The 24,475-nt window shown below is 57.8% G+C and overlaps 1 protein-coding gene across 3 annotated transcripts; it reads left to right on the top strand.

Annotated features, from left to right (window-relative positions):
- The first annotated feature begins 1,635 nt into the window (after positions 1-1,635).
- Positions 1,636-22,617, top strand: TAB1 (TGF-beta activated kinase 1 (MAP3K7) binding protein 1). 3 transcript variants are annotated; one of them, XM_045587474.1, is made up of 11 exons: positions 1,636-1,758; positions 10,089-10,225; positions 10,805-10,958; positions 12,004-12,090; positions 12,518-12,656; positions 13,838-13,951; positions 14,522-14,633; positions 16,149-16,293; positions 18,275-18,497; positions 19,500-19,656; positions 21,168-22,617. In XM_045587474.1, exons 1-11 carry the CDS (start codon positions 1,726-1,728, stop codon positions 21,373-21,375), a joined length of 1,509 nt encoding a protein of 502 aa, XP_045443430.1. In that variant the 5' UTR covers positions 1,636-1,725; the 3' UTR covers positions 21,376-22,617. The 3 variants fall into 3 exon arrangements, with proteins under 3 accessions (XP_045443430.1, XP_036311902.1, XP_045443431.1); XM_036456009.2 differs by having other exon boundaries at positions 19,494-19,656; XM_045587475.1 differs by lacking the exon at positions 1,636-1,758 and adding an exon at positions 2,046-2,159 and having other exon boundaries at positions 19,494-19,656.
- The last annotated feature ends 1,858 nt before the right edge of the window (positions 22,618-24,475 follow it).

Here is a 24,475-nt window from a genome sequence, read left to right as displayed (position 1 = left end):
CTAGGGCTGAGGGTGAAGTGGCTGGAGGGGCGGCTTTCCTCCAGGGCTGCCAGGAGGGGCCTGGGAGTGTCAACTCAGGGGCTGTTATCTATGAGAACAGAAAACCCTTCTGACACCACGTGTGTGGTTCCCACAGCAGGCAGCCCTCCAGGTGTCTGCAGACACCTACCTACATCCTTTTAACACCATCTCCCAAGCGTTAGTCCAGACCCCACCTCTTCAGACACCAGCCACAAGTCGTGGATCCCCGGGGTTACCCACACTCTGTTCAATTTGGCTACAAATCAGGGGTTCCCACGACCCCCTCCTCGGATCCTATAATCTATGATAATAAAAAGGTACCATGCTAAGTAGACAGGACATCTTCCAGATGTCATTCCTGACGGAGCCAGGGCCGGAGGGAAGCCAGCCCGGATCCCGGCTGCCTGTGGGAGGCCCCAGGGAAGCAGCCCCGGCCGCGGGTGCCTGCGGGCAGCAGCAGGAGGGAAGCCCGGACCGGTGGCGGAGGGAAGCTGGTGCCCGCAGCAGGGGGAAGGAATTTTCGTGCATCGGGCCTCTAGGATGCTATAATAGGGAAACACTTTACTCAGGATTGCCTGTTCACTATAAAGGACACAAACGAGCAGTGAGATGAAGAGGTCATAGGGTACAAAGCTTCTGTCCCCGAAGAGTGTGGGGTGTGCCAGCTCCCCAGGCATGTGGATGCGTTCAAAGCCCCTTCCCTGGGTTTTCTCAGAGGTTCCATCACGTAGGAAGGACTGATTAACCCACTGGCCACCAGTGATTAGCTCCAGTCCCAGCTCCTCTCTTCTCCCCACAAGTGGGAGGTGGGGACTTGAAAGTTCCAACCCTCTAATCACAGGGTGGCTCCTCGGACAAGCAGCCCCTCCCCCCACCCTGAAGTCATCCGGGGGCTTTCAGCCACCAGCCGTCTCATTCACATGAAGCGCAGGATGGTGGGAGATGCTTCTAGGATGTGCACGTCCCACACGCTGTCCCTTCCACGGGCCTGTCCTGTCCTCACCTGTCACACTGCACTCCCGTGCCACGTCTGTGAACTTCTCTTCCTAACCTTTAGCACCACTTGGAAGACTTATGTGTGCAAATACTGTCCTCCCCAGTTAAAATGTTAGTTATTTGAACTGAAACCGGTTTGGCTCAGTGGATAGAGCGTTGGCCTGTGGACGGAAGGGTCCCGGGTTCGATTCCAGTCAAGGGCATGTACCTTGGTTGCAGGCACATCCCCAGTCGGGGGTGTGCAAGAGGCAGCTGATGGATGTTTCTCTCTCATCGATGTTTCTAACTCTCTGTCCTCTCTTCCTCTGTAAAAAAAAATCAATAAAATATATATATTTTTAAATGTTAGTTATTTGAGACCCTGTCTTGCTTGCTGCTTCACCCCTAACGGGCCAGGCATGGTCACCCAATGACTTCTTACTGAGTGAATGAAGAGTTCACTCTCTGCCACCCCCATCGCGTTCCTAAAGAACCCGAATCCGGCGCTTTGGGGCCCCACCTGGAAAACATACTGGGGTCCCAGGAGAAAGTCTTTATCCTCCAGGTGGAAGAGCGCGCCTGCGCACCCGCTCCGCCACGGCCTGCCCCGCTTCGGCCAGCGGGTGGCGCTGTGCGCACGCTCCCGGCAGCGCGGTCCTCCGGGCCGCTCTAGCCGCCCTTCTCGCCTGCTCTGGCGGGCGGCGGGCGCGCCCGCGGGGTCCCTCCAAGATGGCGGCGCAGAGGAGGAGCCTGTTGCAGAGTGTGAGGAACCGGCCCGCGCTCCGGGCAGGGGGCTGGGGGTCGGGGGGAGGCTGCGGGGGCGCTGTCTGGTGCAGGCGCGGCTCTGTCCTCGCTCCGGGCCGCCTACCTCTCCCCGGCGGAGGGCGACCGCCGCCTTCCCCGTCCCCGGGCGGCCCGCCCCGTTGACCCGGGCGGGGGCGCGTGCGCACTGCGGGCCGGCCGCCCGGGGCTCGGACTCCCGGGCTCGGACTGTCCGAGCGCGGAGGGCACGTGGACGGGGACAGGAAGGGGCCGTGGCGCCCGGCGGCGGGGAGGGCAGGGGTGCCCAGCCTGGCACTGGGCTGCCGTGGGAGGATGATGACCGTGGCAGCCACTTTGCACCACTGACTGCATCCCAGGCGCGCTGCCAGTGCTTCACGTTTGTAAGTTTAGTTGTCATGACAGCCCCGCGAGATGGGTACTGGGATGGTTCCTGTTGTGCACAGAGGCATCCTCTGCTCACGGCCACACAGCTGGTGAGCGGCAGAGTTAAAATCAGGCAGCCGTTCCTCTTCTTAACTTCTCTCCTGTGCTAATGGGCAGCCTGGTTTCTGGTCCTGGTTGTAACTCTCTGCCTCCTTCAGCCTCGGTTTCCTTATCTGCACCGTGAGGGCAGGCAGGGGAAAGGTTTTCTTTCTTTTTTAAAAATATATTTTATTGATATTTTACAGAGAGGAAGGGAGGGAGAGAGAGAGAGAGAGAAACGTCGATGAGAATCATCGACCAGCTTCCTTCTGCACATCCCCTACCTGGGATGTGCCCGCAACCAAGGTACATGCCCCTGACCGGAATCGAACCCGGGACCTTCCAGTCCGCCAATGCTCTATCCACGGAGCCAAACCTGTTTCGGCAGGGGGAAGGTTTTCTTGAGACTCATCTCTGCCTGCAGTCTGGACCCTCCTGGGTTTGTCGCTGGTGTCTTCCAGCCCCTGCATCCCCCTGACACATGTGCATACAGGTGCACACACGTGTTGGCACCTTGGGCTTATTCTTAACCTGCGAGCAGGTTGCCTTTCCCGTGGGTCCTCCCCAGACAGAGCAGCCTGTTGTAATTGCCTGCGGGCTTGTCTGCCTCCCGTGTGGGAAAGTGAACTCATGGAAGACGGACCTGTGCTCTGCAAGGAACAGTGTCACTAGTGCCCTCCACCACTAGGTGCCAGGCATTCAGTAACTGTTTGTAAAATAACGAGTGGAGCATGTGTAGCCAGATCCAGTGCTCACCATTGGCCCTCCTACCCTTGAGGGTCTTGAAGCATCAGAATTGGGGAGTGTGTGTGTGTGTGTCTGTGTGTGTGAGAGAGAGAGAGAGAGCGAGCTTTATTGCTGCATATTAATGACAGGCTTTATGTAGACTCTGAAATTTCTCTTCCAGGACAACTCCACACCTTTGGCTGCCCCCCCCCTTCCCCCCCCGCCCCCCGCCCCCCCACTATTACTTGGCAGGTCAGCCTTGTCGTTGAGCTGGGTAGACCTGGCCTCTGCTTTGTAAGCTCCCGGTGTAAATGTCCCCGGTGTAATAAACATTTCAGAAACACGGGGTGGAGCGGGGCAGAGGCTGGAAGTGGCCACCGCTGTGGGCTGACTGGCTTGCAGAGGAGACTGGCCGCCAGCTCCCTTCCCTCTGGCTGTGCGGGAGCCCATGGGACGGACTCGGGTTAGAGGGAAGGTGAGCTTTCCTAGCTCCAGAATGTTCCTGGGTGGTGGCAGGATCTTTGAAAGATAGGCGAGTTAGCCTTAAGCACATCGCAGCTTAAAGGGATGCCTGATATGTTTGCACAAGTCCCCTCCCTCCCTAACAACGATCCAGACATTTCTGCTCGCAAGGTGTCTGCCTGTGCGCTGTGCGGGTGGTGTGCGGGGCGTGCTGTCCTGCCCTCCGCTGTCCTGAGTCTGGTGAGAGGCGCTCAAACGCCATCATCCGGCTGATGGCTGTGAGTCTGCCAGGCTGGGCCTGGGTTACAAAGATAACAAAGACATCTGCGCACCCTCACTGCGTTTGCAGATCGGTCTGAGAAGGAGCCATAGGCCACTAAACAGTGCGCAGGCTGCTCCCGTGTCCGTGTGTTAGAGGCTGTGCACGGCCTGTCTGGCCGGGCCAGCGGGGCCTGCGGGAGGGCCGGGAACCGCGCACACGGGGGTGTGTGTGTGTGTGTGTGTGTGTGCGTGCTGGGCCAGGCCGGTACTTGGAGGAATGGCATCCCAAAGGGTCTCCCTTCCTTCCCCAGGCAGTGCGGTGCCTCCACAGGCCTTTGGAAGAAGAGAAGAGCTTTGGAAGCTAGCTTGATGTGTTCAAAAGAACTAGCTGCCTGATAGGACAGAGTCTGAGTCTGTATGGCCTTGGGCAAGTCACCTCACGTGCCCAAACCTTGGTTTCCCCGACCGAAGAGCACTTTCTTCTAGAAGTTCCGTTGGTAGTACAGGGATTGCCATGGTCACACTCCTAGCCCTGCGTGGTCGCTGCAGCGGGAGGTTCCACCTTCAGTTCTGCCGCGAGGCAGTGCCCGCTGGGCTCATTCCCTCAGTGTCGCCGTGTGGCAGGCACCGGGGAGGGGCAGGGGCACTGCCTTCATGAAACTCCCCTTCTCTTCCAGAAGGGAGACGTTAAACAGCGGACAAATACAGGTTACACATGATACAGTGATGTCTGTAAGGGACACAGGTGGTGCTGTGAGGATTCACACACACAGTGGCGGAGGGGAGGGCCTCAGTGTTTGATGAGGTGAAGTGGGGACCTGGGAAGGAGTGTTCCTGCCTGAGGGAGCGGAGATGCCCCCTGGGGAGCAGCAGGGAGGCCGGTGTGGCTGGAGAGGAGCATGCTGGGGGAGGGAGTAGCCGACGGTCCCGGGAGCCTGGTGGGTCCTCAGGTGGACTGTGGACTCTGTTCTAAGTGGGATGTGAAACTCGCGTGTGGTTTCAGGGCAGGATGTGACCTGGTTTGTGATTTGAGAAGCCCTTGAGTAGAAGCCTGGGACCTGCTAAGTGGTATTCAGTTGTCCAGATGTGAGGTGACAGAGGCTGGGCCAGAGCCATGGCAGAGGAGTGGGCGAAGAATTGGGTTCTGGCTGTATTTTGGAGAAAGGGCTGACATCATTTGCTGGCAGATCGGGTGTGGGGTGCGTGGCAAAGAAAGACAAGTTAAGGAGGGCTACGAGGTTTCAGTTGGAACAGCAGTGGTGCCCTTGACTGAGGTGGGGAATGCAGGGGTGCATTGGGGTCAGGGAGAAGCAGGTGTGTGATTTTGCCTATACTATTAGGTATATATTACTTTAAAAAATCAACTTGAAATCAACTTTTTTAAAAACTTAGATATGTCTTGAACTATCTATACAATCACAGGGGCCAGCTATATATTTTTCTAATGTCCATGAAAATATGTATCCATTAAAATAAAAACACCTGTTAGGCCTTCACCTACAGCCATCTCCTATGCCGGCAGAATTCGGTCCAGCTGCTCTAGCACAGTGAGTGCTCCACCGCTATTAGTGGCCCCTTTAAGAGTGTGTTAGGACTGTATTTGTGATGAAAACATAGAGGACCTTTGATGAAAACCCTGGTGAGAGAGGTGGAGGCACTAGAATGGAGTTGGTCCCAGAGGATCGGGAGGGAAAAGGGGGTCATTCAGAACGATGGAGCTTTCCGGACAGAAAGCACCACTGCGCCCCCCCCCCCCCCCCCCCCGAGCCATCTTCCCGGGGGCATTATTCTCCCTCTCTGAGCTTCCTCTTCGCCTCTAAGGAATTCGGGTGCTTTCACCACAAAAACACTCAGCCTTTTCATACTATAATTTGATATTCAAGCTGTGGCCTGAACCCGGAGCTGTGCTTTATCCACGAATGCTGCCTAGGAGTTGGAGATGTCTCTGTGAGGATTGAAGTGGATTTTTTAAATTTATTTTTTTATTGATTAATTTGAGAGAGAGAGAAAATTTGATTTGTTGTTCCACCAATTTTTGCATCCATTGGTTGGTAGATTATTGCATGTGCCCTGGCCAGGGATCGAACCCACAACCTTGGCATATCAGTATGACACTAGCCAACTGAGCCACCTGGCCAGGGCTGTAATGGACTATTTTTATGTCTATTACGTTTGACATGAGGAACTAATTTGTACATCTATTTATACAGGGCATTTATAATGCCCTTAATAGGTTATCTACAATTGGATCGCTGTAGAGTCTTTTCATACCAAAATATGGATGTTGGAAACTCCTGTTTACACAATCAAGTTAGAATTAGGATTAAAAAATATATATATATAGAATATATATATTTTTTTTTAATTGATTTTTTTGCAGAGAGGAAGAGAGAGGATAGAGAGCTAGAAACATAGATGAGAGAATCATCGACCAGCTGCCTCCTACACACTCCCTACTGGGGATGTGCCCACAACCAAGGTACCTGCCCTTGACCGGAATTGAACCCGGGACCCTTCAGTCTGCAGGCCGACGCTCTATCCACTGAGCCAAACCGGTTTCGGCAGAATTAGGATTTTTGAGACAACATTCTTTCTTACCACACTTCCTGTTACATCTCTTGTGGGAAATTAATTTGTTAACCATCCAAGAGTTAACGTGGTCCGTGCTTGTTGTTGCATTTACTTGGCACCGTGACGAGGCTGTGTGAGCGTGAGATGCCCCTTCTCAGCTTCCCAGTGACTCACGGCTCCCACGCCAGGTGCAGAGCGCCACTTGCTGTTGGTGCTGGCAGGCCTGGCATTTGGGGCGTGGGAGAAAGTATGCATCCGTGTGTGTTGGGGTGGAGGGTGGGTGGTTTGTGTGAATAGAAAAGCATGACCTTTCCGAAAATTGCTCAGAAATACGGAGAAGGGAAGCAGAGACATGGGAGCGCGCTGTGCCGTGGCAGTCAGCCCTGGCTGCGTGGTGTGGAGAAGCCGTGGAGGCGGACAGAGGTGGGAGGACGTGACCACAGCCCCTCGGCCACAGCGGGGGTGTCCGGGCCGCTGAGCTCAGGGAGGACACCTGCTCTCCCACCCCGACGTGGGCAGAGCCTGTCGTTCTCCGGCCAGTGGTCTCGGAACATTTGAGGCGCCGGGGAAACTGCATTCTATGGAAGGAGTGCTCACACGTGTCTGAGAAGTTGCCCATATGTCATTGGATCTAAGATGTCATTAATTGTGAGGACACGTCATTGTTTTACATACCACCTAGAAAGAAAACACACTGCTAAATGACACCAACTTCAGAGTTCAGTACTAGATGTTAAAAATATATGTATTTGACCCAGCCAATGTGGCTCAGTGGTTGAGCATCCATCTATGAACCACCAGGACACAGTTCGATTCCCAGTCAGAGCACATGCCTGGGTTGCGGGTTCAATCCCCAGTGTGGGGCATGCAGGAGGTAGCCAACCAATGTTTCTCTCTTATCATTGATGTTTCTATCTCTCCCCCTCTCCCTTTCTCTCTGAAATCAATAAAAAATTATTTTTTAAAAATGCCATATGTTAAGAAAGAAAGAAAGAAAGAAAGAAAGAAAGAAAGAAAGAAAACACATATTTGCATCAGTGAAATAAGGTAGCTAATCAGCAGTACCAGGCTAGCGCGTGAGAGTTGCTACAAACCCAGTGGTGACATGAGGTGCCCGAAATGCATGATGAGGCCACAGGGATGGATTCCTCAGGAAAGGGGGGGCTCCGTGGCCCTGGTCAGCATTTTCCCAGAGTCCGGGACACATCCATTGAGGGGGGCTGGTGTAAAACTCATCGTTGCCTATTGAGGAGGCATTTGCTTGTCAGTTCTCTTTAAACTCTGAGCATACCAAGAGAAAGACTTGATTTTGCTCTTAGCATGTCCTTACACCTTTCTGGTTCTCGGTCATCTCTCTTCTCTGTTAACAGAAAGAACAGGGGTCAGGTAGCCGGCACCAGGTTCAGCTAGCGTTTAACAGCCTTGTTTTGTTTTCGTTTTTTATTATTTTCAAGATATGGCAAGTAACACTGGTTTTCCACTTAAAATCCTGAAAAAGTTTACATTCTAAATGAAGTCATTAGAGTAAGAGAAAATGGCAGTTTAAAGAAAAAACAGGAAGTGGGTAATTTCTTGAAGATGTTGAAGTTTGGAAAACGCGGGCCTCTGGATTCAAGCAGGGCCTTTGCGGGTGGATAGGGCCTGGGAAGACAGAAGAGAGGAGGGCGGCCTTGCCTCACCATGGATACTTCTTAACGTGCTCTTTGGGTAATTTTTATTTTATTTTTTTAATATGTTTTTTATTGACTTTAGAGGGGAAGGGAGAGAGATAGCGCGATAGAAACATCAGTTGGCCGCCTTCTGCATGCCTCCGCCCCGGGGATCGGGCCTGCGCCCCGGGGATCGGGCCTGCGCCCCAGGCAGGTGCCCTGACCTAGGCCAGTTGTTGCTAGAGGTCTGGGGAGGGCACAGCAGGCTGCCAAGGGGGAGACGAGGGAGTGTTTGGGATCATAGGGCTGTTCTGTGTCTCACTGTGGTGGCGGTCACAGAAATCTCCGCGCATGTTAAATTCACAGACTTGTGCATCCAAAACAGTCCATCTTACCGTATGCCAGTTTAAAAATAAAAGCCAACTCCCACACTCCATAGAAGCAGCTCCAGCGGGCAAGGCACAGAATTGAAGCGCCAGAATAAATGCAGCGTTAAAGCAATTAAAATGGAATGAAAGCGTGAAAGCCATAGAGTCACTTCCTGTCAGTATGTAAATACACAGAAGATGAAACTTGCCACAAAAGCTAACCACAGGCTTTTTATACGTTTGATTGCCAAAGCCTGTTGAAGTAGCTTTCACATCCTTTTTTGAAGATTTACTGTTCGCTTGTAAGAAGTTGTGCACAGTGCTTGTGCTTGTTTAAAATTTCAGTAAAGCCTTGATCCCACTTTAAAATATATATATTTCTTATTGATTTCAGAGAGGAAGGGAGAGAGAATCATTGATTGGCTGTCTCCTGCACGCCCCACATTGGGGATCGAGCCTGCAACCCTATGACCTCCAGGTTCTTAGGGCAATGTCAACCACTGAGCCACACTGGCCGGGCTCAGTCCCACTTTTGTTTTCCTTGCAATTGAGCTTGGATTCTCTCACTTGTTTTTGTTAGCTCCGGGTCAGCACAGCGGTCCCGGGAATGCCCTTGGGAAGCAGGCACAGTTCTCAGTGGGCGTCGAGTGGGGGCCCATGCTGGGGCCTTGCATGACCACTACCTCAGTGAAAGCCTCCCGACGTGGGAGTCATTTCTGGGGCTTAAAAAAAATGTAGGTGCTCAGAGTGCCCCCTAAGGAGATTTAGGAAATACAAAATCTGTGTTTGGTTTGGGGCTTGGGTGTGTGTATGGGGAGGGGGGCGGTCGCGTGCGCGTACACATGCATGTGAAGCACTGAGCAGCCTGGTTTGAGATCAGCGGGCTAGAGTGTGTGTGTGTGTGTGTGTGTGTGTGTGTGTGTGCGCGCGCGCACGCATGTGAAGCACTGAGCAGCCTGGTGTGAGATCAGTGGGCTAGAGTGTGTGTGTGTGTGTGCGTGTGTGTGTGTACACGTGCATGTGAAGCATTGAGCAGCCTGGTTTGAGATCAGCGGCCTAGATGGGAGTCAGACACAGGTAGGCAGGAGCGAGGGAGACGGGTGGAAGGAATACAGAAGAAGGCTGTCAGTCAAGCGTGGTAGGGTCTTCCTGAAGGAAGACTTCCTGGAGGTGGTGACTCCTGTGTCAGAGCCCCAAAGGATGTGGAGAGCTGCTCTGCAAGGACAAGAAGGATGTTCACGTGGAGGGAAAGAGGGGATGCATGGACATTTGGCACAGGCGGAGAAGGCTGGCAGGGAGCAGATGGGGGAGGAGTGGGACCAGGCAGTGGGGGCCCCGATGCCAGGCATAGGGGCTGTGCCTGAGGCCAGCGGGTAAGTCAGTTTCTCAGTGGCCCGGGAGGAGCTGCCTGTGTGCGGGTGCGCTGGGCCCACTGGGAGCAGACCTTCTGGGTCTGAGGGCGGGTCTGCATTTCACCCAGTGCCCAGGGCATTGGAATCAGAGCTGCCGAGGTATCTTCTACCAGGAATGTGCTTCCTTGTGTGTCTCATTTGTGCTTCGTCACATAGCTCTCACCTGCAGCCCACTGCTGAGCCTCGCATCGGGGGCGCTGTGCTTTTTCAGGGAATGGTGTGTGGGCCAGCCATGAAAAGGCCAGCCCCCCGCAGGTGTCTGTTCGCCCGGGGTCGTCGTTTTTCCAGAAGGAAGTGGAGGCCTCTCAGTGGCGGGCCTTTCGTTGGGAAAGAAAAAGGTGAGGTGGGGTCCGCCCTGGAGAAGGTAACACTTCACAACTTCCTGGTGTCCCTCCCAGGAGCAGCAGCCAAGCTGGACAGACGACCTGCCGCTCTGCCACCTCTCCGGGGTGGGCTCGGCCTCCAACCGAAGCTACTCGGCTGATGGCAAGGGCACCGAGAGCCACCCGCCGGAGGACAGCTGGCTCAAGTTCAGGTGAGAGTGCGGTGCTCGCCTGGGCACGGCAGACCCTCTGCAGGCGTCTGCTTGGCGACTGTCTTGCATGGGGCTTGCCAGTGAGATGGGCCCATGGAGGTGGCGTGTGCCGCTGTCCCTGCCACCTCTGACCTTAGACTGGCCTCGGCTTGCGACAGGGGGCTGGGGAGCATCCCTGAAGGTCATGGCCTGAGTAAAATGATGGTCAAGCCGAAACCGTTTTTGGCTCAGTGGATAGAGCGTCAGCCTGCGGGCTGGAAGGTCCCAGGTTCAATTCCCGTCAAGGGCATGTATTGTGGTTGCGGGCACGTCCCCGGTGGGGGGTGTGCAGGAGGCAGCTGTTTCTCTCTCATCGACGTTTCTAGCTCTCTATCTCTCTCACTTCCTCTCTGTAAAAAAATCAATAAAATATATTTTTAAAAAAATGATGGTCAAAGCGAGGGACCTATGTGGGCACCTGGAGCCACAGCTGCTGTCTCTCTGGTCTCGCCCAGTGTTTGCCCCTCCTGCCCCTCCACGCTGGAACTGGCGTTCCTCTGCGAGCCGCGGTTTCCCCCGCCTTTTGCCTCTCTGTCCCAGGAGTGAGAACAACTGCTTCCTGTACGGGGTCTTCAACGGCTACGACGGCAACCGGGTGACCAGCTTCGTGGCCCAGCGCCTGTCCGCCGAGCTCCTGCTGGGCCAGCTCAACGCCGAGCACACGGAGGCCGACGTGCGCCGCGTGCTGCTGCAGGTGCGAGCCCGGCGCGGGCCCTGGGCGGTGAGGGTGGGTCCTCCTGCGGGGCCGCTCCGGAGCCTCTCCCGGCGGCAGGGGCTCCCTGTTTCCGGGAGTCCGGGAGCAGACAGCCATCACAGTCCTCGCCCACAGCTGGCAGGGTTGGCTCCGGAATAGATCGTCTTGGGGAACGGGAAGTAGGGGTGGGACTCTGGGCGAAGGGGTGCAGTGGGGGGCGTGATTTAGGGTAAGGTGGAAGCGGGACGGTTCTGATTTCTAACGATTTGTCCCGCGTCCCGCGGCGTTTTAAAAAAGTCCCGATTTTTTTTCAAAACGAGGCGGGACAAATTGTTAAAAATTGGGACGTCTGGTCACCTTATTTAGGGAGGTTCCTTGCCTTCAGGCGTGGCTCAGGTGCTCAGCCTCCAGTCACTGCCAGCAGCCTGGGCCTCGCCCCCTCCCTTCCGGCTGCTTGGGGCTCCCTCCAGCTCTGCAGTGCTTCCGGCTGCTGCTTGGGAGATTGCTTCTCGGCACCTCCTTCTGGAAGCACATCTGGAGGCAGTTAGTGTGGATGCGGAGGATGGCTTCCTGTTCCTCGAAAACAGCGTTCTCAGCCCTTTCCCTGTCTCAGCACCCGAGGCCCAGAGCGCCCTCCAGCCTCGGGGCCTGTGCCGGTGGCTCTGGCTGCCCCCAGGAGGGGCAGCAGCATGCCGGCGTTCGGGGCCAGCAGGATGCGGTCCTGACACCGGTTGCCATTGATCTGGACGTGCTCTGAGCCAGGTCCGAGGGCTCAGTCACTCAGAACAACTCTTAGCTCTGTCGAGGTGAGGAGACCGAGGAGTCCACTCCCGGGTGGCCTGACGCCAGCCACGCCCGTGCCCTTAACCTCCGTCTTCAGCCGCGGCCTCTGTCGCTCTGCAGTGCACGTGCGGGCCCCACCCCCGGCGGCCTGCACTCAGTACAGTTTGTCACTCTAGTCCGGGGCGTGGCAGCATCAGCTGGGGGTGCTGTTTGGAACCGGCCATTGCCCTGACACCTGTCCCTGCCCTCTCTGTGCCTCTAGGCCTTCGACGTGGTGGAGAGGAGCTTCCTGGAGTCCATCGACGATGCTCTGGCCGAGAAGGCGAGCCTGCAGTCCCAGCTGCCAGAGGTACTGCCCTCGCTGCCCCCGAGAAGAGGCCCGCCAGGCTGGCTCTGCCAGGAGCACCGATGCATCTGCCACATCACTGGGCCAGAGCAGCACGAGTTAGGGGACAGTTCCTGCGGGGGGAATAGGGGCCAATGGGTGGACCCTCCCAGGGCCTGCTCGGTTGCTGTGGGCAGCTTTCCTCAAGCTGGGCATGGGGCGGGCAGTGAGGGTCAGTCCTCGACTGGAGTCTGCCCATAACCTACCACGCGTATCAGCCACAGCACTCAGAGCCGGCAGGACAGTGAGGTGGCCTCCTGCTTTCCTAGAGAAGCCCGCCTGGAAGTGCAGCTTCTGTCCCGGCTGGGCCTCCAGCCCCCGCTCTTTAGGGGGGAGGGGGAGAAGGGCTCTGAGGACCCGGCCTGCTCTGACCCCTCATGGTGGCTTGCAGGGGGTCCCCCAACACCAGCTGCCTCCTCAGTATCAGAAGATCCTCGAAAGACTCAAGGTGCTGGAGAGGGAGATTTCCGGAGGAGCCATGGCGGTCGTGGCTGTCCTTCTCAACAACAAGCTCTACGTCGCCAACGTCGGTGAGCCGCCTGCTGTCCCCGGGGAGCGGGGAGGAGGCGGCGTGGGGGCTGCGGTCTTCGGGCAGCTGCTTTCCAGACACGTGGGGTCTCCAGCCCGTCTGTCGAGGCCATTGGGTGGGTTTCCCTGTTTCTCTGAGTGTTTCTTCTTGCCCGGCCGTATGGCTCAATGGTTGAGTGTCAGCCCATGAACCGAGAGGTCACTGGTTCGATGCCCAGTCACATGCCCGGGCTGTGGATTTGATCTGCAGTAGGGGCGTACAGGAGGCAACGGATCGGTGTTTCTCTCTCATTGATGTTTCTCGCTCATCAATGTTTCTAACTCTCTCTCCCTCTCCCTTCCTCTTTCTAAAATCAATAAAAACATATTTTTAAAAATTGATTTGGGTTATCTTCCAAAGAAGAAGAGAGTCTCAGTCCCAGTGAATGGTGTTGGAAGGAGCAGCAGGAAGCGGGCAGCCCAGCTTCCGTCACCATGTTGTCCCTAACGTGTGGCCTTGGGAGTCGAGTCCCTGTCTGGGCACCTCAGTGGCTTCCTGTTCTGGAGGGTGGCGAGGAGGGCTGGGTGGGCTCGAGAGTGCGAGGTCTCAGGGACGTTGTGTAGGATTTGTGGGCAAAGAAGAGGCCGTCTGGGACCCTGGGAAGGCCATACCCCAGGGTGCCGATTACTGTGGGGGCGCTAGGAGACCCCACTGACAATGTCCCTCTTCTCTTCCCCGTTTCCTTAAGATTTCATTAACTTAGAAATGTAAAAAAACAGAGTGGCTAGCACTTAATGAGCCCTGTGCCTGTCCCCAGCCCGGAGTCCCCTCCTCATGGCCAGTCTCATTTCTCTGCAGACCTCGGTCCCTGCGTGTTTGGGAAGCAGACACCAGACATCGTGGCCTGGTATCTGTAAATATGTCAGTGTATCTCCCTAGACTAAAGCTCCCTTATTAAAATCATAATCATAATCATGCTAGGATGGAAAAGTTTAACCTAATTCCTTAATATTGTCAGCTCTTATGACTGCTGGCTCACCCAGGGGTCTGAGCCCATTTTCTTTGCTTGTTTCAAGGATTTCCATTCTCTCTCTCTCTCTCTCTCTCTCTCTCTCTCTCTCTCCTCTTTTTTTCTCTCTCTCTCTCTAACGTGGCCCTTTCCTCCCTGTGCTCGTCTGTTCAGCTGCTCAAATTCTGCTACAGGTACGAACCGTGCACTGCTATGCAAATCCACGGTGGACGGGCTGCAGGTGACACAGCTGAACGTGGACCACACCACGGAGAACGAGGACGAGCTCTTCCGCCTCTCCCAGCTGGGTGCGTGGGGACATGGCTGCGGGCGGGTGCTGGGAGAGCAGCCCGTGGCTCACCCTTGCCCTCTGCGGTGGTCATGTGGCGAGTAGACGGGCTGTGACCAGCCTGCCCGGGGCTGAAGCCCAGCTCTGTTGCTAACTAGTTGGTGATGGTTGGAACTTACTCATTTTCCGTGCCTCAGTTTCCCCATCTGTGTAATGAGATGATAGGCACACCTGCCTCGGGGTGTGGTGGGATTAAGAGTAACGCATGTAAAATGCTTCCCAGCGCACCTGGCATACGTTCTCTGTTATTGGTGGAGACTGAGGCCACAGCAGTCCTGAGGTTGCGGCCACTGCCGCAGCCTCCCTCTCCCAGGCCGCTGTGCTGGGCGGTGCTGGGTGTGCTGGGCTGTGGAGGAAGCGTCCCAGTGAGGGGTGTTCTGATGGAGATGGGGATTGAGGACATGGGGGCTACTGGCTTAGCCGCTCTCCAGGGCGCCTGGTGTGACTATTTCCTGCTCCCCGGGTGTGTCTGTCCCCTTTCTGTTCCTCGTTATGAACTGTCTGGCTTGTGGTGTTCTCCCCTTGGTAGGTTTGGACGCAGGAAAGATCAAGCAAGTGGGGATCATCTGTGGGCAGGAGAGCACCAGGCGCATTGGAGATTACAAGGTCAAATATGGCTACACTGACATCGACCTGCTCAGGTAGGTGGCCGGCCGCTGTGCTCCCCACCCCAGGAGGCTCCGGGAACAAAGGAGCAGCTGCAGTAGCTCAGAGCCCAAGGACACTCTTCCTCCCAGAGGTTGGTGTGAGGTCAGGGGTCAGAGTCTTGTAGAGCTAGGCTGGCCAAGGTCAAAGCCAAGGGCAGCAGCTAGTGCCATAGGGCTAGCAGGAGAGGCCAAGGTTAGCCTGAGGTGGGTAGGGACAGACCAATGGCCTTGTTGGTCAGGGCTATTTATGGCCAGGGCCAGGGCAGACGTGTGAGATGAGTTGTACATTTTCCTCCAAGGATATTTCGCTTCCGGCTGCCACCCAATGATCATAGCAGCAAATGGGCACAGCTCTGTACATATTCTCTTATTCGGTCCCCCCTCCGGTCCTAGGAGGGAGGTACTATTGTTACCCGAGGCATTTTCATGAGGAAGCTGACCCGGGGACAGGCGGCAGCTTCTCTGGTCATGGGGCTGGCCGTGGGCAGAGGCAGGACTTGAACCCAGGCAGCCTGCATTCTGAGCACAGTGATTGGAAAAACGGGTATGTGTATGGTCATGGCATGTAATGTCACAATCGGAGCCCTGGAGGAATCATGCCAAAGACCCATCGTCAGGAGCAGGAGTTAGAACTCCCTCCTCCCACAGGATTTAGGCCGTTGAGTCTGGAAACTTTTGTCTCTAATTGGTGGGGTTCTGCTGTTTTGTTGAAAAGTACAGATGTGGTTTCAGACAGTTCAAACAGTGCGTGCCAAAGACACACTGTGCAGAGTGCGTTTTTCTCCTTCTCCCCGGAAGCTGCTGTTTCCTGTGTGCCCTGCCCAGAGTTCCTGCATGCGCGTGTGTGTGTGTGTGTGTGTGTGTGTGTGTGTGTGTTTGGTGGGAGCGGGCATCCTTTTCAAAACATGCACTAAATATTAGCGCACCCTTTCCAGCATTCTGCACACTTAGCATTGAGGTGTGTGTTCCTGGTAATAGCTGCTGGAACTCTGTGCTGCTGTGTCAGCGCTCGCTACTGGTCCCCATGGAAGGACCCTCCGGGTATTTCCAGACTCTGCTCTTCCAGATCCTGTTGCCAGAACACCACCTAGTTGCTTGTGCCCTGCTGGTCCATAGTGCATCAGAGGTGACTCTGTGTGTAGTGTTGCTGAGGTCTGAGTCGCCTGACACTTGCTTTGGGGGAGCCCAGGAGGAGTGGGCTTTCAAAAGAGAACCCCACCCTCCCGCTGTCCACCCTGCCCCCTGCACTGCCCCGGCTCTGTGGGTGGGGGCTGCAGAGTGGGGCTGGGATTGGGCGCCCCGAGCCCAGCCGCCTGCAGCTTTCTGGCCCTCAGAACTTGGTTTTAGTACCTGCGCTCAGAGACAGGTCTGTTTTTCTGGTTTTCCTTTTTTCTCTTCTTGCCAGATGTGTGTTTTATTTTACATTCTGGGGTAGATTCTTCCCCTTAGCAAAATAAATGCCCCGAGGGGGCCATTCCGGTACAGCTGCCCCTCTGCTCTCTCCCCCAGCGCTGCCAAGTCCAAGCCCATCATCGCGGAGCCCGAAATCCACGGCGCACAGCCCCTGGACGGGGTGACGGGCTTCCTGGTGCTGATGTCCGAGGGGCTGTACAAGGCCCTGGAGGCGGCCCACGGGCCTGGGCAGGCCAACCAGGTGAGCTGGGCCTCAGCAGAGCAGGGCTGGCCAGCCTGCAGGTGGCACGCTCCCCTGGGGACCTGGCCAGCCCTCCTGCTCTGATTCTCAAGTGCCATTGCTGGGTGTCTTCTCTGGGCTCAGACCTGGGGAAGCAAAAGCCCAGAGCTCCAAGGACACCCATCCCTCCCAAATCCTTCCTCGATTTGGGCTCGAAGCAGCCCCAGAGCCCTGAGCAAAGCCTGAAGGGAAGTGGGCGAGATGGATGTGAATTGCTCTGGAGAATGTCCGGGAAAGGGCCTGGGCCGAGGAGGAGCGCTCAAAGTGCGGCCTTGCGCTCAGAGCCCTGGCCAAGGAGTCGCGCAGCCATGGCCACGTCCGCGTCCCCTCCCCGTCCTCTCTGAGCTGCGGGTGACTCACAGTTCGTTCTCATGTCTGAGACGGGAGGACAGCACCAGCTTTGTGGGGTTGTGGTAAAGCAGTCCTTCAGGGATGATTTTGAAGGGAAGCTGCCTCTACCTGACCTTGGATGGCGGGGTTGGTCAGATAAGTTCAGGTCGTGTTTCTCCTTCCATCTCTGAGTCTCGTAGGAAGGTAACGTCTCTGCTTTTTTCCCTTTCTTTTCTTTATTATTATTATTATTTTTAGAAAAGCAAGAAGTTATTGAGTGCAGCAAAAATATATACTTAGGCGGGACTGCTTTGGTTCACGGGGAGGTCAGAGAAAAGGGGGCCGTGGAGACAGGTTCAGGGGGTCGGCCCGGGATGAGCTGCCGCTGCTCCCCTTTGCCAGTCTCCGGGACCCCTTAGAGGTTAGGGGATACGTGCCTGTGGGGGGCGGGAGCGGGAAGGGAAGGGCATGGGGGTCCCTGGAGGGAGACTGCCTGCCTTGTCCTTTCTATTATAATTAAAAATATGAGGGCAGCCGAAACCGGTTTGGCTCAATGGATAGAGCGTCGGCTTGGGGACTGAAGGGTCCCGGGTTCGATTCCGGTCAAGGGCATGTACCTTGGTTGCGGGCACATCCCCAGTAGGGGGTGTGCAAGAGGCAGCTGATCGATGACTCTCTCTCATTGATGTTTCTAACTCTGTATCTCTCTCCCTTCCTCTCTGTACAAAATCAATAAAATATATTTAAAAAAAAAATATGAGGGCAAGTCTTGTATGCCGCCCCCTCTCCTGGTGCCCGTGTTCAAGGTTTCTCACCTTTCATCTTGTTCCTCTCGCAGCCCTGTACCGGGCAGCAGCTCCCCATCACTTCCCTCAGGGAGCTGGGTGCGGACTCAGGGTCTTGCCTGAGGTGACCTAGGAGGTCAGCGAGGGAGCTGAGCCCAGCCGACTGGCCCAGGTGCCCGCCTCTGCCCTCTTCCTCCAAGAGACTGGCCAGCCAGCATGGAGAGGATTTTGTGGTTTTGATCTTAGCATCAACGTGATTTTTTCTTTTCTTTGATCTTCAAGATAGAATTGTCCAGTGGCCCCTTACTGGGTTCTAGGATACCCTGGTCAGTGGACTTCCCTGCCTTCATTCTGCATCCCCATTTTCTGACAAAACTGGCATAGCATAGCCTAAAATGAGTTTGTTCCAGGAAAAAAAAAAAAAATATATATATATATATATAGCTTAATAATCACAATCTCTCCTCTGGTTGCAAGTCTCCTGGGTGCCTTAGGGGGTACATGCCTAGTGTGGTGGGCACGTATTTATGCAGGGCTTTCTAGCAATCCCCACAGTGCCCTCTCATCCATTATGTTACTTCCTCCTCGTAGTGACCCAGTGAGGTGGATATTCTCCCTGAGAGATCACAAGGCCACACCTGTTCTCATGAGAAAGTCCCCGAAGGATTATCCTGAATCCCTTGAAAAGCTCAGATTGCAGGTGTGGCTGGTGGGGACTTCCTTCACCTGCTTAACCAGTGGCCCTGAGTGTCCTGGTGAGGCCCTGGAGTCACGGCCCACAGTCCCCGGGCCCCTGTTCCTCACCAGGTCTCCGCCCTCCTTCCCAGGAAATCGCCGCAATGATCGACACCGAGTTCGCCAAGCAGACCTCCCTGGACGCGGTGGCCCAGGCCGTGGTAGACCGGGTGAAGCGGATCCACGGCGACACCTTCGCTAGTGGCGGCGAGCGTGCCAAGTTCTGCCCGAGGCACGAGGACATGACCCTGCTGGTGAGGAACTTCGGCTACCCGCTGGGCGAGATGAGCCAGCCCGCAGCATCCCCGGCTCCAGGTGAGGGCGGAGCGGGCAGGAAGCCACCTCCGAGGCCGTGGGCGGGGTGGGCTGCAGAGAGGCTGAGGGACAGGCCTTGCTCCAGGAGCACAGCAGGCAGAGGGGAGGCCTGGCTGTGAGCAGCTTTCATCCGGGCCTCTGAGCTGCCTTTGATTGGTTTCCTTTTCGCCTGTGACCTCCTAATGACCCGAGAGCAGAGAGCTTCAGAGACACCAGGCCACGCGATCGGGACGATGGCTCCCCAGCTGAAGGCCTGCTCTGCGCCTGGCACTTGACCCCAATGTTTCCTGTAGTCCTCACTGTCAGCCCTCAAGGAGATAGCACCCCCTTTACAGAAAGGGAAACTGAGGCTCTGGGAGGAAGAGACTTAGGGGAGGCGAGGCATGCAGACAGAAGGTCCCGAAGCCTGGCTCCGTTCCCGGGCCATGTTTGGGGTGAGAGTAACGCACTTTCTACTCTGTGTCTTGGAGTCGGATCGCTCAGGGGGCCAGGCACTCGTTCTTTCTGCACCACCTCCCGCGCTGCTCAGGGTGCAGACCGACGGCTCCTTCTTTCTTCAAACAAGCTTAGCGCTCAGGCATGCTCAGATGGGTTTGCTCTCCAGAGGACCAGGGTTACTGGAGTTTCTCTAGCTTGCTGTTATTGCAACCATATTTTTGTTGGGCCAGCCTCAACTAGGAGCACGCTTATCCCCTCGGATTAGAGCATCGTTGCGGGAGGCCAGGCAGTAACCCTTTCATCAAGCAGCTCAGCACTTGATCCTCCTCTGCTTTGAGCACACGAGCTGCTGAGCGCCAGCCCCTGCCTGGCCGGCAGGCTTTGCCCCTAGACTCCCCTTCTCTGTTCCGAGGGGCAGAAGGCCAAGCTGCAGCTCAGGGAGCCGGGCCAGGTCGCCACCTTCTCCTCTCAGCCCTCAGACACCACTCCGTCAGGTCCTGGATGGCCGTTTCCCCCTCCCGGTGCTCCCTGAGGCCCACCTCTCTCTCCCTTCCACAGCCGCAGGAGGACGTGTGTACCCCGTATCCGTGCCTTACTCCAGCGCCCAGAGCACCAGCAAGACCAGCGTGACCCTCTCCCTCGTCATGCCCTCGCAGGGCCAGCTGGTCAATGGGGCCCACAGCGCTTCCACCCTGGACGAAGCCACTCCCACCCTCACCAAGTAAGCCCTCCCCCTCGCTGCTCTCAGGCCTGCCTCCTGAGGTCAGCCCCGGGTCACTGACAGGAATGCAGGGGCCAAGTCCGTAGCTAAGTGGTCCTGGGTGCGATGCCCCCGGGCTTGCACTTCTCACAGGCCCACCTCCCTTCCTGGGAGTTGTTTTCAGGCACTGAGGCTGGAAGAGGCAGCGCTGCAGGTTCCAGCCACTCACTGAAGTGGGACCTGGGAGGGGGCCGGTTCCCTGGACGGAGTGGCCAAAGGGACAGGGAACTGAAGTTGACAGCCTGCTGCTCAACTTTGGTTTCCTGTGGGTCCCTGTCCGAGTTTTCATTGAACGGGAAGGTCCTCTTGGCCTCTTCTCGGCCCTGAAGGGTGGGAGGTAGGGTGGCATCGCGCTTGGGCCCTGCGTGGTCCGCGCTGGCTTGTCAGAGCCTCGTTCTGAAATGTCTGTAGCTTTGAAGGGAGTTCTCTATTCTGCGGGGGGAGGGGCAGAGGCTGCAGGAGGTCTGGAGCCTGAGGAGGGTGGGCAGGCCACCTCCTTACTGCGGACCTGCCTATAGGTCTGGTGTCCACCCCACCCCCTCACTTCTGTGGAATGCTTGCCCCCTCCCCTCCCGCCCACCCGGAGACCGGGTCTGGTTTCCACATTCCGCTAGCTCCGAATAATAGAGCGGCCACACCCAGCGCTCCGAGGAAGCGGCCAATGGGAAGGGCCATCAGGAAGGGAGTGGTGCTGCTTCCCTCTGCCTAGAGGGGGCCTTCCCCTCCCCCGGCCCCCATGCTGCTGCCACTGCCCACAGAGGCTAGGGGGGCCTGGCCAGCAGCCAATGATGGGCATCCTGAGTGCAGATGGGGGGAGAGGAAGCCACTAGCTGTGCCCCCCAAGGCAGATCGTGGCAGCAGAGGTCCCAGGTCAGGCAGGAGAACCAGCTGTCCTTCTGCACCCTAACTCCCTGCGGGCTCCTAAACAGCCCCTTCCCTCCCTTTTGCATCTGAGCATTAGGTGGGCCCCACCCTGGGCCGGCCTGGTGCTGGGTGCTGGGCCGAGCTGAGGATTTGCAAGACGGTGGTGGGCCAGCAGGTGACTTCCAGCGGTTACATGCTCTGTGGCAGAGGGTGGGTGCCCGGGAGCTCTGAGGACATGGGGTCCCGTCTCCCCGCTGGTGAAGGGGAAGACAGGGAGGGAGGGAGGGAGGGAGGGGGTTTTTTGGGAGAAAATTCCTTGCTGGCCTTTGGGCTTTGGGGTTTGGGTCAGGGTGGACCCGGAGAGAGTGGAGTGCATGACCTCCAGCTCATTGCTGTGTGCAGTGGTCTCTGAGCACTGGAACGGGCGTCCATTTAAAAAGCCACTCGCAGTCAGAGCTTGAAAAGCCCATTTGACTTTCCATCTCCCAGAGGCCACGTGGTCGGGCTGGCTCTTGGGCCGCCGTCGTTAGAGGCCTGAGGCCTGAGGCAGGGCCGCGCTGTCCCGGCCTGGGAGCCACGGCCGCTGACCGACTCTGTCGTCCCCGCAGCCAGAGCCCGACCCTGACCCTGCAGTCCACCAACACGCACACCCAGAGCAGCAGCTCCAGCTCGGACGGGGGCCTCTTCCGCTCGCGGCCCGCCCACTCGCTCCCGCCCGGCGAGGACGGCCGCGTGGAGCCCTACGTGGACTTCGCCGAGTTCTACCGCCTCTGGAGCGTGGACCACGGCGAGCAGAGCGTGGTGACGGCGCCGTAGCCTCGGCGCCGAGGGCAGTCTGAGCAGGACCTCCGTGAGGCCCGGGGCCGCCGCTGGCCGGAGGGGCCTTGCCCACCAGCTGCCTGTGCCGCGGGGGCCAGCGGAGCCAGGCCCAGCCAGTGCCGACGGACCCCTCGGATGTGCCGCGGCAGGCAGCCTCCGCCGGGACCGTGGCGTTGCCCAGAACAAGAGGTGCCAGTGCGGAAGCCGGGCTGGCCGGGAGCCCCGTGGGCAGGTTCTCCTGGGACCCCAGCAGCCACTTTCTCCAGGCCACGCTTCCCGCCGCCTCCCCCGGGAGAGCCTGTGGGGGGACAGTGTCCCCCGCCCAGTGGCGGGTGGTTCGCCCGTTCTTCTCCGGCTCCACAGAAGCCCGTGGACATCTGCGTCCTCGGAGCCGGCACCGTCCCTGCCCCTTCCCCGGCCCCGCCCGGCTGTGCTCCGTGGGAACGTTCAGGGAGACCAGGAGGCGCTGGGGGCCTGGGGTGGCTGCAGCGGGCAGGTCAGCGGGACAGGAACCGGAGGTAACTGGCCCTGGAGTCCTCCAAAGGGGGGGCGGGCTGGCGGGCGTCCCCAGAGACGGGGCCCGGGCCCAGCGAGGACTGCGGCCTCTTGTCAGGCCCTCCAGGAGGGGAGGCCCAAACCGGGGCGAGCAACTCCACTTCGCTCTTCCCTTCCCGGAGCTGGGAGGCCGGGTGAGGAGCCATGAAGACCAGCGGCCGCGACCACCGACCACGTCCCTGTGCTCCGCAGCGATGAACAGATGCATGGAGAGGGAGCGGGGGAAGGGGTTCTGAAAGGGAAGCGGGTCTGTGAGCGCTGCTCTGTGGAGGGAGGCCCAGTGGGCACGCTTTACAGGGGCAGGCAGGCGGGCCCAGGCATCAGGCCCGAGATGGACCCCTCGGTGCTCGCTGCCCTCGGGGCGGGGACTGCACTCCTGTGTCCACGGAGAAGCAAGCCCAGGGACCCACAACGTGCCCGTCACGTGTCTGCGGTGGAGAAGTCAGACCTGCCAGTCCCCGGGCCCGTGGGTCCCACCCCCCAGCCCCGCAGCGCCTGGCACCATGTGTGGCCTCCATGCACTTGGACTCAGAAAAGTCGAAGGCCGACAACTCGGCCCTGCTGGGTCTGTGGTCCCGGACGGTGGGTCCGAGGGAAGCAGGGGGTGCCTCTGGGCGGAGCGCCCACCCCACCACAAAGCCGCCTGTTCTCGGGTGGACGGTGTAACGTCAGTCACAGGCCGGGCGCAGAGGGACTTCTCTTCCGGAACTTCTCGGCGATGCTGCTTGGTCTCTAGAAATAGAATCCCTTTGCCGCAGCGAAGAAGAATAAAAGGTCGTGGTGGTCATGTGCTGTCACTCCTGTCTCCTGAATTCAGGTGGCCAGGGTGGGCGGGTGCCCCCTGTCCTCCAGCTCCCGGGCTGAGTGGCAGAGCTGGACCGTGAGCCTGCCCTCCGCCTGGCCCAGGGCTGCCGCCCGCGTGGCCGGGAGAGGGTGGCGGCTCTCCCTGCGGCAGTGGCTACTGTGGGCGCCTTCCTGTGGTGAGGGGAGCGGGGGGCTGGTTCTTCCTGTGGTGAGGGGAGCGGGGGGCTGGTTCTTCCTGTGGTGGGGCTGGTGGGGCTGGTGGTGTGGCCGCCGGAGCGTCAGGCACCAGGACAGGCGTGCTGGTGGCTGCTCAGGAGTTCTTTGCTTTATTTTGGTTTTGTTTGGGTGGAGGATATTCTATAAATACCAGTCCATAAAGTGCCTCTTCCTGTTTTGGGAGACTCAAGAACTCAGCTCCACACAACAGCGTCTGCAGCTAAAGCTGAAACACTGCGTAGCTGGGTGACGGGCACCCAGACTCTTCCCGCCCTCTCCCTCTGCCGGGAAGCAGTTCTGGGGGGGAGAGGGGCCGCTGGCAGCCTTGGCCGTAGCCGTCCCCAGCGGGTCCTGACCACCTGAGTCCGTCCGCCTGGCACCCTGAGGGGGAGGCGGCGGGCGGGCCATGTCCCGGATGAGTGGCGGGGGCGCAGACATGGGCACAGTCCCAGCTCAGAGGGCCCTGTCTGGTCCAGTGGGCGGAAGGACCGCTCCCACCTGCTTTGCCACCAGCACTGCCCTGGCTGTGTCCTGTCCCCCAAGCCCGCCTCCTGAGTGAGGGCCCGAGGGGCGCTGCGTCGGCCTCTGGGTTCCCTTTGGTGGAGTAGGGGGAGCTTGGTCTGCTCTGAGATTTAAGAAGTGGCGAGGTCCAGGACAAGAACCAAGGCAGCCAGGCGAAGCGACCCTCGCATGGGCTAGCCGGCCCCTCTGACGCTGACACCGAGCCAGGAGCCAGCGGGGCCTCTGCAGCCGTGACCCCCTCCCACGGCCAGGTCAGGGGCCAGGGAGCGCCCGCCCACCGCTGTCTGTGCCCACTTGTCCCTGAGGACATCTGGCTCCCTCCCAGGCAGGGCTCCGTCTCAGGCCTGATTGAGGCCCCGGCCTGGATCCGGCCAGGGGGGCCAGGCCTTTGTCCGGGACCCTGGCCACGCCAGGAGCACATGGGTGCGGGGGGCCGTCCTCACCAGGGTTTGTGCTGGTGTCTCGGTCCTTGTCTGGGCCTCTGATTCTCACAACCCGGTCCCTACCGCTGGTGCCGTGGCCCCGAGACGCGCCAGGAGCCACGTGGCCGCTGTGACACAGCTCCAGGGAAAGGCGACCCATGTGCCCTTTCTGCGGCTGGTTCCTTCCTGTCACTCAGGCCTCCTCAGAGAGGCCGCCCTGTCCCCCCCCAGCCTCACCGGCCCATCTCTGTTTAATCTGACTCACAGAAACTCCTCATTTTTCTGTTTGTCTCTTAACTCTAAAATGTTCGCCCGCTCATGAGAGGGGGTCTTTGTCTACTTAATCCTTGGGTCCTGGCTCCAAGGACCATGTGGTAGTGAATGAATGAATGAATGAATGAATGAATGAGTGGATAGCTGTGTGAGCTACTTGACCATGCTGAGTCTAGGTTTCCTCGTCTATAAAATGAGGATCTGAATAAGAAGGCCTGGCATGTCTGAGCCTAGAGGTAAGAATGGCCCTGACCCGCGGATGTGCAAGAGGAGGTATGGGACGTCGTCGCAAGAGCTGAGATTTC

The sequence above is a fragment of the Pipistrellus kuhlii genome, unplaced genomic scaffold (genome assembly GCF_014108245.1).
Source record: "Pipistrellus kuhlii isolate mPipKuh1 unplaced genomic scaffold, mPipKuh1.p scaffold_m20_p_3, whole genome shotgun sequence".
NCBI classification, from domain to species: domain Eukaryota; kingdom Metazoa; phylum Chordata; class Mammalia; order Chiroptera; family Vespertilionidae; genus Pipistrellus; species Pipistrellus kuhlii.
Note: the sequence above shows the minus strand (reverse complement) of the source record. Positions and strands in the feature narration are given on the sequence as shown.

Coding starts and splice junctions, on each gene's coding strand:
- TAB1 (XM_036456009.2), top strand. CDS start 1,726: ATGGCGGCGCAGAGGAGGAGCCTGTTGCAGAGT. Junction 10,226..10,804: donor GACAGCTGGCTCAAGTTCAG/GTGAGAGTGCGG, acceptor TCTCTGTCCCAG/GAGTGAGAACAACTGCTTCC. Junction 12,091..12,517: donor TGCAGTCCCAGCTGCCAGAG/GTACTGCCCTCG, acceptor GGTGGCTTGCAG/GGGGTCCCCCAACACCAGCT.